Below are 13633 nucleotides of genomic sequence, written 5' to 3'. Positions count from 1 at the left end.
TGCATGCTGTCAAGAGCAGTCATGAGGCAAAGGCTAAGTTTGTTTGGGTCCACGTGAATGGAGTCCCACTCAACTTCAAGGTCTACTGGGGAGTGGAAGTTACCGGGGTTCCAAGCACTTTTTCAGGAGTACCGTCACTACTCGAATAACCGGAGGGTCATCTCACCAGTCCAGGAAATTGTCCTTTGAAAGTAACAGGCCAATTCAGAGCTACGTTGGAGTGGAAGAGCTGCACTTGTGTACAGTCAGTATACGTCATGCCTTCGCAGTCTACACGTCTACTAGGCTACCCTGGTATCCTCGCATTGGGAGTCGTGAAGTTCATCGATGCCTCACAGCAACCTGAAAAGCAAGCTAGCTCTGCAAGCGACGCAACTCCTGGCCAGGACATCTTCGAAGGGCTTGGTACCGTAGTGGAGGAGCAGACTGTTCGACTCAAGCCAAATTACAGGCCATTTGCTCTCAATATACCTCGCAGAATTTCCATTCCTCTGTGCAACCAGGAAAAGCAGGAGCTGGACCAGATGGAAAAACAAGGTGTCATCAGGTGCATTACGAAGCCGACGCCATGGTGTGCCGATCTGGTTGCAGTACTGAAGGCATTGGGTGGCATCCAATAATGTGTGGACTTGGGAAGCTCAACAAAGAAGTTCTCCATGAAAAGCATGTGCTTGCAACGGTCGAATGGGTGCTCGGGCAACTGAGTGTTTCCGAAGCTGGACGCGACAGCAGGATTTCACCAAGTGCAATTGTCCCAAGAATTCCAAGAGTATACCACATTCATCACACCATTTGGACTCTACTGCTACTGTCGTCTACCTTTTGGCTTGACTTCAGCACCGGAATATTTTCGGAGAGAAATGGCTCGAATTATGGAGGGGCAACCGAACGTCGTCAACATGATAGACGGCATTTTGGCAAAGATCGAGTAGAGCACGACAAGCGACTTGTAGAGACAGCCGGAGTTAAATTCAACGAGTCAAAATGCTGCTTCAGTCAAGACATAGTAGAGTTTCCGGGTGTGGTGATCACCGCCATCGTTATCTCGCCAACTCCCAGCGAACTCAAAGCACTGTGGAACTTGGAGCCACCCAAGAACGTTGCTGGGGTTAGGCAATTCCTCGGCATGGCTAATCATATTGGTCGCTTCGTGCCCAACCTTTCGCAGGCAACTGCCCCTGTTCGCGTGTTGCTAGGTGAGCAAAATGCATGGCAATGGGGACCGCTTCAAGAGACTGAATTTAATCGGATAACAGCGATGCTCACTTTGGACTTGTGTGTCGCTAAGTGTCATCCCAGTTATAATACCATCGTCTCATGCGACGTGAGCTCATTTGGATTGGGGATGGTTCTTCTGCATGAACAACCATCGGGCGAGCGACGCGCGGTAGCGTTCACATCCAGGTTGCTTACTGAAGCAAAACGGCGCTACAGCCAAACAGAGAAACAGGCTCTGGCGGTAGCATGGGCAGTGTACCGTTTTGACCAATACATGCATGGCCTAAACTTCACGGTAGAAATCGATCACCAGCCACTGGTAACATTACTTGGAAACGCTGACTTGGACACGATGCCCCCACGTATTCAAAGGTTTCGCATCAAACTTATGCGCTACCAATTTAAATTTAGCGTGGTCTATGTTCCTGGTAAACAGCTAGCCACTGTGGATACTCTTTCAAGGGCTCCGGATGAGAAGCCGTCGATGAGTCCGGTGGATGTGGTAGAGGAGTTTGTGGAATTTCTATTTGCTAAGGTCACAGATTAGAAGCTGGGGACTGTAGATGATGTTCGCAGGCACCAAGAACTGGACTGGGAATGCAACCAGCTCGTCAAATACTGCAGTTAAGGCTGGCCTCGTCGAGACAGGCTTCCTGAGCACCTCAAGAAGTACTGGAGCCATCGAGGTGATCTCTCTTTGTGCAATGGTGTCCTGCTAAAAGGTAATCGCTTTGTCATCCCGGCTTTGCTGCACAAGGATGCGCTCGAACTTATCCATGAAGGCCACCAGGGAATTAACCAATGCTGGCGAAGGGCTCAGGATTCCGTGTGGTGGTATGGACTTTCGCTGCAAATACAGGACAGAGTCACTTGCTGCATACAGTGCTACAGTTGCACATAGCTGTGTCTGCTGTCTAGTGTAGATACTGTGGCCGCCGTGGGGTGTCGCCATGAACCTTCTTTCTGTCAAGACGTATCAAAACCGCGGGCTCTAATTGCTCTCTGGGTGACATGGCTCAAGGACGTGGGGATGCGAGCCAGCCCGAGCGCATGCTGGGCGCCCACATCTCACTAGGACAAGGTTGTCTGCTTCCAGAGTTGCACACCTTCAAGGTGCATTACCTCGCAGTCAAGGCTTGTTAGGAATCCTTTTAGTATAAGTCCTGAGTGCGGCATCCATTGCTGAGCGGATGTGAGTGTTGCCGACATGCTTGTGTCAGTTAAGACGATGCTTCATTCAAGACTCGGAAATTCCATGATTGCTGTAGAGATAAGTGCGAAAGGAAATGTGCTACTCATGCCACTAGGTATGAGAAAAAACAGCTGTGTGCAGCTATCTAGCACATTGTAGCACAACAGAGTGATGAGACTAATGCTACTATAGTAACAGCGACTGAAAGTATGTATTGCCAACAGGTGGCCATACATTTCCGCTGATAGAAGGTGATGGCAACGCCGTAGGTGAAGCACCACAACTGACGCCACCCCACTTCTTCGAAACGGAGGATGTTGAGGAGGAATGAGAAACACAAATATTGCGTTTGTGGTATCTACTCTCGTACTAGGTCTTGATAAATTCTTCTGGTAATATAGGTATTCCTGGGTGGAACAGTACTCGTGCCAAGGTGTTCTTGAGGCTTCAAAGACAAATGGTTCAGAGCCCCTTTAAAGTAGAAATCCAACATAATTTCAGAAGTAGATGAAAAGAGGCCTGGATAGACACTGTTTCTAATGATGAATGTCAATAGTAAATCATTAAAATTAAAGTGGGTGATAAACTGTACTGTTGATGACATGATATAATAATTTGCTCGAGAAACACAATGCACAGCCCTATAATGGTGCTTTCAGCCACAGGGTACAAGTTGTCGGGGTCAGTGGGCATTGTTGTTCAAGTTAACAGTTGTGTGTTTTTGGTTTCTCTCCGTCTTTCTTTTTTTCTTCCTTTTTTTTTTGTCCCATCCTCATTTTTGGGTTGTAGGGGAGCAAGCCAGGGTAAATCCTGATTTACTTACCTACCTTTTTCTTAACATCTGTCTTCTCTGAATTTAAATATGTGCGTCTTCAAGTTTGAAGCAACAGAGTTCAGGTTATTATTGAGAATGTGGTACATTGGCTTCTAATATTATATTTAATGGCAGCTTAATATGTTATCAGTAGTAGGAGTTCATTATTGCTAGTTGATGGCAAGAATGAGTCACAGTCACTCTGAGAAAATGTCTAATTGTCCCCTTGGGAAACTGCAGGCAACAACCTGGAGAAGGGGCTGCGGATGATCAACCGTGAAGATATCGTCAACAAGTGCATGTTCAATGTAGAGCTTGTGACTGATGATGTTGAAAAAGCTGTTGCCAAAGTTCACCTTGACCAGTCCGGTATGTTGAATCTGAAAGAAAAGCATGTAGATCTTTTATTTTGTGTTGGTTCCCTACATGAATGCTTCTTTTGCTAAGGGTTCGACACTTTCCGTGAGGAACTGGGGACTCCCAAAGACACATCACTGAAGAGGGATGCTTCCTTGGACGTCTCTTACGACGAGCAAGACCTCATGAAGGTCAGTTGTACACGCATGTTCTTGGACAGGGATTTTGTTTGTGGCTTTTTCATGTAAGGACATGTAAGGAAAGTTAATTTTGTGAGCAATATGCAACATTTTAGAAGTATCTATGCCTATAAGTTACCATGGCAGCTGTGAATGTTATAGAACAAGCAGTAAGTAAGTAAAGTAAGTAAAATAAGTAAACAAGTAAAACAAATGAGTAAGTAAGTTAGTAAGAAAAATAAATCAGTAAAATAAGTAAGTACGTAAAATAAATAACTAAGTATGTAAAATAAATATAAATGGAAAGTTCGGCATTCTCAATTCTGAGGTTGATTTGTAGGCAAAAAAAAAAAAAAAGCTTTGCTTTAAAAAGACATACAAAAGCTGTACTGCGTCTCGTCTTTTTTGTGTGTTTTTTGTAAGTGTGAGTCATTAGCAATGTCCTTTTTCAAGATGAGGCATGCACTATGCAATGCAGCATGCCTTGTAGCTAAACATTTTGACAGAATTACCTGTCTGGCTTGGTTAATTCATCGTAAAGTGAATAACATCTCTAACCAAAAAACAAAAACAAAAAAAACTAAGATTTACTTAAAGGACAAACTTGACTCCTACCTCTTGCACTAAACAAAGAATGATAGCAGAGTGCAGCTTTATAGAAGATCCTGATAATATGGGGGAGGAGGGGTTGTGTTATATTAAATTCAGTTTCTTTATTTATTGGTTTAAATTATTGCCGAGTCCTTGCATTAATTATTATATAACTCACATGTTCTCTTTCTAGGCGATTGTATGTGACATTACTCAGTGTATTATTAACATTTTATTTGATAAGTTCTATCACTTCCATTTCTTAATCTCCCTCACGATGTAATACAGTCGATTCTGTATGTATCAAACTCAGATATATTGAATTATCGCCTATATCAAACAGTTGCACCATTCCCTTGGGAATCTCATGCACGAGTGTTGTATTATGTGTGTATTGAACTCCAATTCACGGGTGCATTCAATATGCAGTGGAATCTTGATAAACGGTAATCGCTTAAACAAAACTGCCTCTTAAATGGAACACCATCCTCGTGGTTGGTTAGATTTATATTCATACAATTGTATTCAGCTTTGTCTCTCAGTAAATGGAACTCCTGATAAACAGAACCAATTTCCCTTGTCTCTTGAAGTTCCGTTTAGAGAGTCCACTGTATTGAAAGCTGTGTCATGACGTGCCCCTGCTAGTGAACTTTTTGTAATGGGTGAATGATTACTTAATTCTCACACTGTTCAAAATATTTAGTGTGGATGAAACCGAAACAGTGCTGTTTTGGCTTATGCTGCCACTCAAGACATTGAATCTGAAGGGTAATACATGCCATTGAAAGAAAAATGACCAGGTTGAGTGCCTGTTTTGCTCACTGCGCACATGGATGGCTCATGCAAACTGTGACCGTTCATTATTGGCAAGAGCAGATCGCCACTGTGCTTCAAGAATGCGAAAGTCCTCCTGATTCGACATGCATTCTACAAGAAACAGGGATGACACTCAGTCTTTTCCCAGGCACGGGATGCTGAATTGGAGATGTCTTTGTGGCCAAGTTTGTTTTAATGTATACCAGGGCTTCCCGTGAATGGCTTTTAACCCTTTGAGGGTCGAATTATTTTGAAAAAAACTTTCCCAGGTGGTCAAATTACTTTATTGCGGATCTTGAATGTACAAAATGTATAAAGTTGGGAATAAATAGTAAAAGATAATTAGGAACAGTATTTTGGTGTCGGCATCACTCAGAACTGCAAAATGTTCAATAGTATTTCTGAGCGTGGTACTCCTTGAAACACGGGTCTACGCACAGCGCCTTATCGCAGTCTGCACACCTAAACTGCGTGTCTGTTCTCTTGGAGCAAGGAGTTGTGTTGGCGCACACATGACATCTCTGCGTGGGGCTGCCTTGGGCAGAGGTCTGAGGCACCCTCTCACGTAAGGGCGCTGCCGCGGAGAGCGAGAATACCTCGTGAGCGGTGGTGATAAACAAGCTAAGAGCAGTGCCAATCAAGATAGAAATCAACTTCCGCCACCCCTGCAAGAGCGTGCCGACAAAGAGAAAAACCACGTTTCGCGTGCCTCCGTTGCGATCACGCGGAGGAACCGAAACCGCGAAAGCACGTTCCCGCTGAGAGCGAGAATATCTTGCGAGCGGCAGGTATAAACAAGCTAAGAGCAGCGCCACTCAAGATAGAAATCAACTTCCACCGCCCTGCAAGAGAGTGCCGACAAAGAAAAAAAAATGACGTTTCGCGCACCTTTGTTGCGATCATGCAGCGAAACCGAAACCACCAAAGGGGCGTTGCCGCAGTCTGAGCGACGCGCTGAAGCTAGCAATCAGTTCTGTTTATCTCCCCAAGAAGGTAGCGCCAATTTCAAATGCATCTTGTAAGTGCTAAGAGGTGGCAGCACCTCCCGGTGAGCACGCATCGTCATTATGGCACGAAATTTCAAACGGAGGGTCGGATCCGTACCCGTACGGCAAAGACCTTGCGGGACAAAAGACAGCCGCCGTACATGTACGGCAAAAACCTTCAAAGGGTTAAGGGTTCTGTGAGCAGGCAAAACCAGGGGTGTGCAATATCAAAATTTCAATTTCGAAGTGAACTTGAATAATGAAAACCAAGTGTGAAATCGAATCAAGTGTTTTTTGAGTAGGAATACTATTGGTTTTGCAATAATGCAATTTTTTTCACCAACCAGAGGTACATAAAAGAGAAAAGAGAAAAAAGTTTATTGCACAGGAAATAACATACATGAAAATTATCTTTGTGATGAACAAAATTCTGTAGTGCAGCACTTCTGCTTACCAGTATCATAACTGCAGTTATTTAATGTTGTCATGGAGGAAGGATAGCTGCTTGACATGTTCAAGGAGCAGGAACCATCACTTAGATGGATCGCCTTTTTTGGCCCAAAATTTCATCATGCACATATCTTTCAACCTGTGCTTCTGGCAGTGATAATGGCTGCCACAAGCAAGTCGGAAGTGCTGCTGGTTGATGAGTTCATTATTGATAATGCCTCTCCACAGTGCTGACATGGAAGGAGCCTGTTCAGAAGCTTTCATTATTGAGGATATGTCTGGGTACCTTGTTGAAATATCCCTTGCTTCTTCTAAAGCCATATTTTGAATCCAATTTGCCATTGAAACATCCTGGTTGTACACAGCTACTTTAGAATGAGACTCTGAAAAAATTCACCGATCATTATGATACTCCCTAATGTGAAATTTGAGCGCAGCTGTATGGGTGTTTTCATTTCGCAATATAGTGTCTGGCACGGATAATCTGTCTTGTCCAGCAGGTTGTAAACAGAGCAAAGTGTGGCGTGACTGCCTCACTAATCGGGAGATCGCGAGAGGAAGTGCATGGGTGGTGTGTGAGCACATTTCACAGCAGTGGCCGCAGACAGCCTCCACTCATGCAGCGCTTTGTTTCCATACAGACGACACACACTACTCTGGCGCCAGCTTGTAGCCATTGTCGCTGGAAAGCCCCTCATCCATGGCATTATGCTTTTCTTCTCACTCTTTCGCCATATCCTCCTGCTCAGCTTTCCTCCTCATGCTCTATTTGCTCTCGTGACTTTTTACAGTGAAGCTGTTAAGGGATAGTTCCCCCAGGAACGTGTCCATGTGCAGGCATAAAATCCTGAAGATAGTGCGATACTGGGCCGAACTGCGGCGGAGGTGAAGAAGGCGTTAAGCACTCCCCATATGTGGGCCGATCCCGAAGGTAGTGCAATACCGGGCCAACCCGCGGCGGAGGTGAAGCAGGCATTAAGCACTCCCCATACGTGCTCCGATCGCGAAGATCGAAGATAGTGCAATACCGAGCTGACCCGCGGCAGAGGTAAAGCAGGCGTTAGGCACTCCCCATACGTGGGCCAATCCCGGAGATAGCGCAATGCCGGGCCGACCCGCAGCAGAAGTGCAGTTCGCCGTTAAGGGGTCCACATACACAGCTTCGCTGGTCATCCTTCTTCACAGAGTGAAAGAGCACTGAGTTTTTCCTCTCCTGCTGCACTCCGTGTTCACTCTCATCTTTCGCTGTGCTTGTTTGCTCACTTAGGAGGTAGGACACCGATGTTCACCACAGGAACGGGCGCCTAACAGCTGCGCTCTAAAACATTGCCAAGCTTGCTCCAGTTTATAGTTTGGAAACTGCTTTTGGCACTTAGTCAGATTAGTAGTGGACGCAGAGGTCTCCACCTGGAGACTGTCTTAATGCAGATGCTTGAAGAGGCAGCACAGGGTGGGTACTTGAGCTGATAGTGTCTGGTAGCCATAAGCACCAGCAGGTGCTCCTTGACAGTGCCCCTTTTTACTTTTGATATGCTTCACTGCACAGGAAATATTCTTCACCGCAATGCAGTCTGCATACACATATACTGCGGCGAAGCTGACTTAAAGAACTGACAACAGCAATTTTTTTGGGTTCTAATATCTCGAATAATAAAAGTGTCTTTCAAATCGAATATAATTCTAACCAATTCGAATCGAATAATTGAAGTTTCGCATATTCGCACACCATTAGCCAAAACGAATCTTGCCCACCTGCCACTTGAGCAGGGGGTTTTTACATTACAGTTTGGATTAAACTAAATCACTGCATACCACATATGCACTTCTCGAAAAGACTATCGCAGTGCGGTGCACAAGTCACATCACTCTGTGTTCTGCAAGCTGAAAGTCACTTTCGAATCTAGTACTATCTGTTTAATGTAAGCAGTCACCGATCCAGTGGTTGGAAGGGAAAGGCCGCAAACCAGTGGAGTGCTGGAGCGTCGAGCAGCATGCAAGGATAGACCGGTGGACGAGAAGTGATGATGACTAGTTCGAATAGGAGGGGAGAGTGGTGGAGAGCACAGAGTTAGTTTCGAACCAGAAACTTGACATAATAGTTTGGCTGGTTGGCTCATTACCGACATGTGATGATCGGCCGTTCAAATGGTGTATTGTAACAGGTACGTGGCTGGTTAAAAAAAACATGCAAAAAGCATTTTTATACACGTGGGGCACACTGCAGTTTCTCGGCCTGGCGAGGTAGACATTTAGGATTAACGTTACAGTCAGTATATCAAAAACCATTCCACAGTGTCAGAAGCTTCCAACATTCATGTGCAAAAAATTACTAAACATTTGCGTTTGATGCAACCTTGGAGAATGAAATTGGCAAATTCCCACTTTTCATGGTCTAGGGGAAACTGTGAAATGTGCATATGATTGAAGTAAGTTTCAGATAGGCATATTTTATATTTTGAGTTATCGATATGTCATACTATTTTGCTATTCCCTTCGAATTCGATATGTCTGGGATCGACTGTACTGTTGTCTAAGGTTCTTCGGAGGTATTTTTGAATAAATTATTAAAATAAATATGCTCGTATGTTTTTCTAAAAGAATTTAGTACGGTGATCAAACTCACATTGGTGGCGTATATTTTGCAGTAAGTGAAACTTTTTGTTGGAGCACTTTTGGTTGTTTGTTTATACTTGAAGAACTTGTAGCTGGGCTAGTTGGTGATTCATCCTGGTAACTTGCATATATACTGTCGTGCTTTATAACTTGCACACTAACTTGCTTACTATGCTGACCGCTTCATTGGCAGAATATTGCTTTGAGTCATAAATGTACAATCAGCAGTCTGTTATTGGTGGCTTTTTATCCCACACATTTACTGGCATCTGTTTACAGGCATTGTGCAAAGGTATCTGGAAGGCTGTGAATTCAGAGTGATCTCTGGCATGTTGGCTACTTGCATGAAATATGGTGCTGGAACCATTGTGAAGTGACTTTTCCTTTCAACATGCATTCCTGGTTATCTTGTATGTATTACCATAATACATGCTTAATATTCATACAGCCAGTATAGCAAGACCTGTTTAATTCTTTTGCGTATATTTTACTATAAATGAAACTTCTTAATGAGTACTTTTGGTTGCTCATTTATTAGAGAATGTCTAGTGCAGATCTTGGTGATACTGCTGTGAAGGGAATTGATTAAAAAAGGAGTGTTCTATGAAGCATCAGTGTGTAATAAAAAATATGTGTTCCATGACTGCATGGGCTATACTTTGTTTCAAATATGCAGCTGCTCTAAATGTAAGAAATGCCCAAAACTTTATCGCTGTGATCATAGCGTCATGATTTGTGAAATGTTTGTGAAATAAATTTCCCTTCTTAAGTGTTTGATATGGTGATGTACTGGTATATGTTGTGGAGACAAAGTAGGAGGGAAAGCAAAGGAAGGTTAAGGTAAGTTTCAGTGATGATGCAAATTATGTACAATGGTTGTTAGTCAGAATACAGCTTTACTATTTTTACAATTCATTTTTCTTGTACAAAAGCTGCTTTCTGTGGTGTGTAACAGTTATTGATATATTTTAAATGCGTAAGCATTTCTATGCCTATCCAATGAGGAAACCTGTCCGTCCATCTGACCGTAACATAAGACAATCATCTTCAAGATAGATCCTGTAGCAGCGAGTGAATTGACCTTTGTGCTGCCTCTCGCTTCAATGCAAACTAAGTGGCAAGAACACAAGCACACACAAAGCTATCGGCACACAGTGCACTCAATCCCCATGGTAGATCGCTTTCAAGATAAGGCCCGTACGGCTGTGCCATACACAGCTGCCGCCGGAGCACAGTTGATCACGTTGGATAATGGTTTGACACGGATGGATAATGTGCTGGAGAGCTATAGGCTTATAATGATCAGAACGTCAATAGCGCACCTGGTGCCCCCCCCTACAGTAGTTTGCTTGTTTCATCAATTCAGAAAGGAGGGGTGGATTGGCTAAGCTATCGAGACATAGTTTCCATTGCTGCACTTTAGTGTTGCTCTGGGCCTACTATCACGAAGTGGTATAGGCCAAGGACATGGGCACACTGTGCCTGTGCACCATCTACATTAATTACTATCATTTTAGTATCTTCTCGGTAGTGTGACTTTGTTTATGCAGGTCTTAAAAGCTGCCATTTACATTGTTGCTGTGTCTGCAGGATTTCATCACTTAACTCCTTCCATGCCAAGGGCGAATCTCACTTGTCCATGAATTTCTTTTTGTCTATTGAGTGCCACAAATGAGTGACAGTTGCCATTTTGGCGTGAATGCGGTGCTAATAAGCAGCATCAGCTTCCCAGAAAACTGATTTTTTGAGGTTGTCGTTGGTGAAAATGCAACGGAAGTCTGGCTCCCCTGTATTTTAGATATGGCAGTATGCAGTGAGGCGGCTGCAGTGACAACAGCCACCTTTTTAAATGCCAGAATCACAGTGTTCTTGCTTGTTTCTTCACGGCAAGTAAACACTCAGACCTGGAAAAGTCTGTTGAATCATATTCAGAAGTTGAACTTAGTACTGATGATTGCGAGGAAGCTATAGGGCCTCTGGCGGCCTCTCTCGCATGGACGCGTATAGATGATACGCTTTGCCGCCGTCACCTCCGCAATTTCCCTTGCTGTGCCAGCAAGAACATGCCGCATAGAGGACAACAAAAGCACACTTATGTTCCAAGAAATATAAAGCTTCGTATAGACTGTTTCTGTAAGCTTGCTTATGTGAAACTCAAAAACATGAAAAAAAAAGAAGGCATTAAAAGACAACATAAAGTAACAAATGAACTGCTGATTTTGCAATAAGAAAAGCTGATCACAATGAATCAGTCATAAAAAAAATTCAGAAACTTTCGCTCGTTTAAAAAAAAAAGTTGGCATGGAAGGAGTTAATACAGATTGCAAACTTTAAGTACTGTGGTACCCAATAATATGCTCTTAGCAAACTCTGGAGCCTTGCTGGCTACGACTCTAGAGGGTAATGTTCTCTGTCTGATATAACCTTAAATGGAACCTGCAACACTTTTTGAAGGTGGTATCCAATCATTATGTTATCGCAAACTGGTGGGCAAAATATTACATCTCCCAGTGCAGCAAAAATGTAAAATGTTGCTCAGCAAGTGGCTTGTTTCTACTGCAGTTTAAAAAATTGACCATAACATGTTGAAGTTATTCACTGGATCTCTGAGATATGTGAATGGCCTATATAAATGGCAGCAGGAGCCACTGAGCAATGTGGTTGAGAAAGCAAAAAATATTGACTAAGCATTGAAAAAATGAATGAGTATATAATATATGGTACAACTTATGCACCCATGACTGCTGAAATGGCTTTAAACATGGGAGAAAGAAAAAAGAAAAGGAGCAGCCTGGTGATGCGTAACTTGGGGTATCATCAGTTTCATCATGCAGAGTTACATCTTCCAGCTTGCTAGGAATGACAAAACAAGGAGCCTTGAAGATGGCGAAAAGAAGCTTCAGGTTATTCATAACATTGGTAATTTAAAACACTCTGGAAAAGTTACGTTCTGTGGTAGTGCTCTTTTCTTCTGAAGGTGTTTTGTAACTCCCCACATTTCTTTGGACGTTCTAGACTTACTGTTCCAGGGTGGAATATATTATGGCTGCCATTACCCTTGTTTTCTGTGTTGTTCTTAAACTTATGTGAGTAGGTCTATACGTGACTTCCTTCCCCTCCTTTAATTAGGGTCATTGAGTCTTTTCTAATATTGCTCGGGGCACATAACGGGCGGCCTCATGAGGGATCATGTTTCTCACACTCTGTGCAAGGAGGCCGAGTCGGCGGAGGAGACGAGTAGCGAGACTGGATCGGTCCACGAGAAGCACACAGGTTCTGAGGCTAAGGGTAAGTGAGCTTGTCATCGTTGCTTATAGTTGCTTGCTCTTAAAGTGCCTGAATTGTTTTAACACTTCGTTTACTGCCAAACAGGCTTAAGAAGCAAACAAAAATACTTTGAAATAGAAAAGAAGAAATTCTTAAAGGGACATTAAAGTGAATTGCACATTGATGGCATGTTGTGGACAAAACAGTATGAGAGCATCTATGTAACCGTTTTGCGAAACTTGTTAGTTTACAAAATGTGGAAAAGGGGAAGACGCATGGCAATGCCATATAGACTCTTAATGTGATGCGTTATGCGAAGTGTTACTACTGGTTAATACCTGACATTGCTAATATGTTATACGAACTCTCTTGCAGTAACATTTACCAAATCTTTATTTTTCTTGAGATTTATTCAACTGATTTCAAATGTGTAAGCATTTCTATGCCTACCCAATGAGGAAACTCGTCCGTCCATCGGTCACATAAGACAATCATTTTCAAGATAGGGCCCGCAGCATCGAGCGAATTGACCTTTGTGCTGCCTCTCGATTCAACGTGAACTAAGCGACGAGAACACACCGCACACAAAGCAATCAGCGCTTGGCACATTCTGTCGCCATCGCAGATCACTTTCAAGATAGGGCCTGCACATCTCGCTTCAACATGAACTAAGCAGCGAGAACACAGTGCACATAAAGTTATCAACACTCAGCACACTCTCTCCCCATCGCAAGTCGCTTTCAAGATAAGGCCAATGCGGCCACGCCATGCGCAGCCACTGCCGGAGTACGGTTAATCATGGTTGATAATAGTTCGACGCAGATGAATAAGGTGCTAAAGAGCGATAACAGCTTATAATGATAGGAATGTCATCAGCACACCTGGCACCGCGACCTGCTATGTTTGCTTGCCTCATCAATTCACCTTGTGCCGCCGTCCGTAGCAGTTCGTGTCGCTGCAGCGCTGTCGTTTATGCTGATTATATTGTTTCATGACATTGATAATGACACTGGGCTGTGTGGAGATGAGAAAGTGGCACAATGCTTACTGAGTGCTAATTTCTGAATTATAAGGCCATATGTGGAATTGTCTTTACTGTCCCTTTAAGAAGTAATGCTTCTTTTGTTGGATATGTTGGAAAATGGAATTC

General features: G+C 43.5%; 1 protein-coding gene across 21 annotated transcripts in view; it reads left to right on the top strand.

Moving 5' to 3' along the window:
- Window positions 1-13633, top strand: part of LOC135911558 (uncharacterized) — a 412939-nt gene that overhangs the window by 274508 nt on the left and 124798 nt on the right. For 20 of the 21 annotated variants that reach the window (XM_070528859.1, XM_070528854.1, XM_070528861.1 and 17 more), the window contains 3 exons: window positions 3465-3593; window positions 3672-3772; window positions 12429-12504. In XM_070528859.1, coding sequence (XP_070384960.1) covers window positions 3465-3593; window positions 3672-3772; window positions 12429-12504 — 306 coding nt within the window. The remainder of the gene's footprint in view (window positions 1-3464; window positions 3594-3671; window positions 3773-12428; window positions 12505-13633) is intronic. The other variant, XM_065443893.1, reaches the window with a different exon arrangement.

Source organism: Dermacentor albipictus, chromosome 1 (genome assembly GCF_038994185.2).
Source record: "Dermacentor albipictus isolate Rhodes 1998 colony chromosome 1, USDA_Dalb.pri_finalv2, whole genome shotgun sequence".
NCBI classification, from domain to species: domain Eukaryota; kingdom Metazoa; phylum Arthropoda; class Arachnida; order Ixodida; family Ixodidae; genus Dermacentor; species Dermacentor albipictus.
This window is presented reverse-complemented; position numbering and strand designations above follow the sequence as displayed.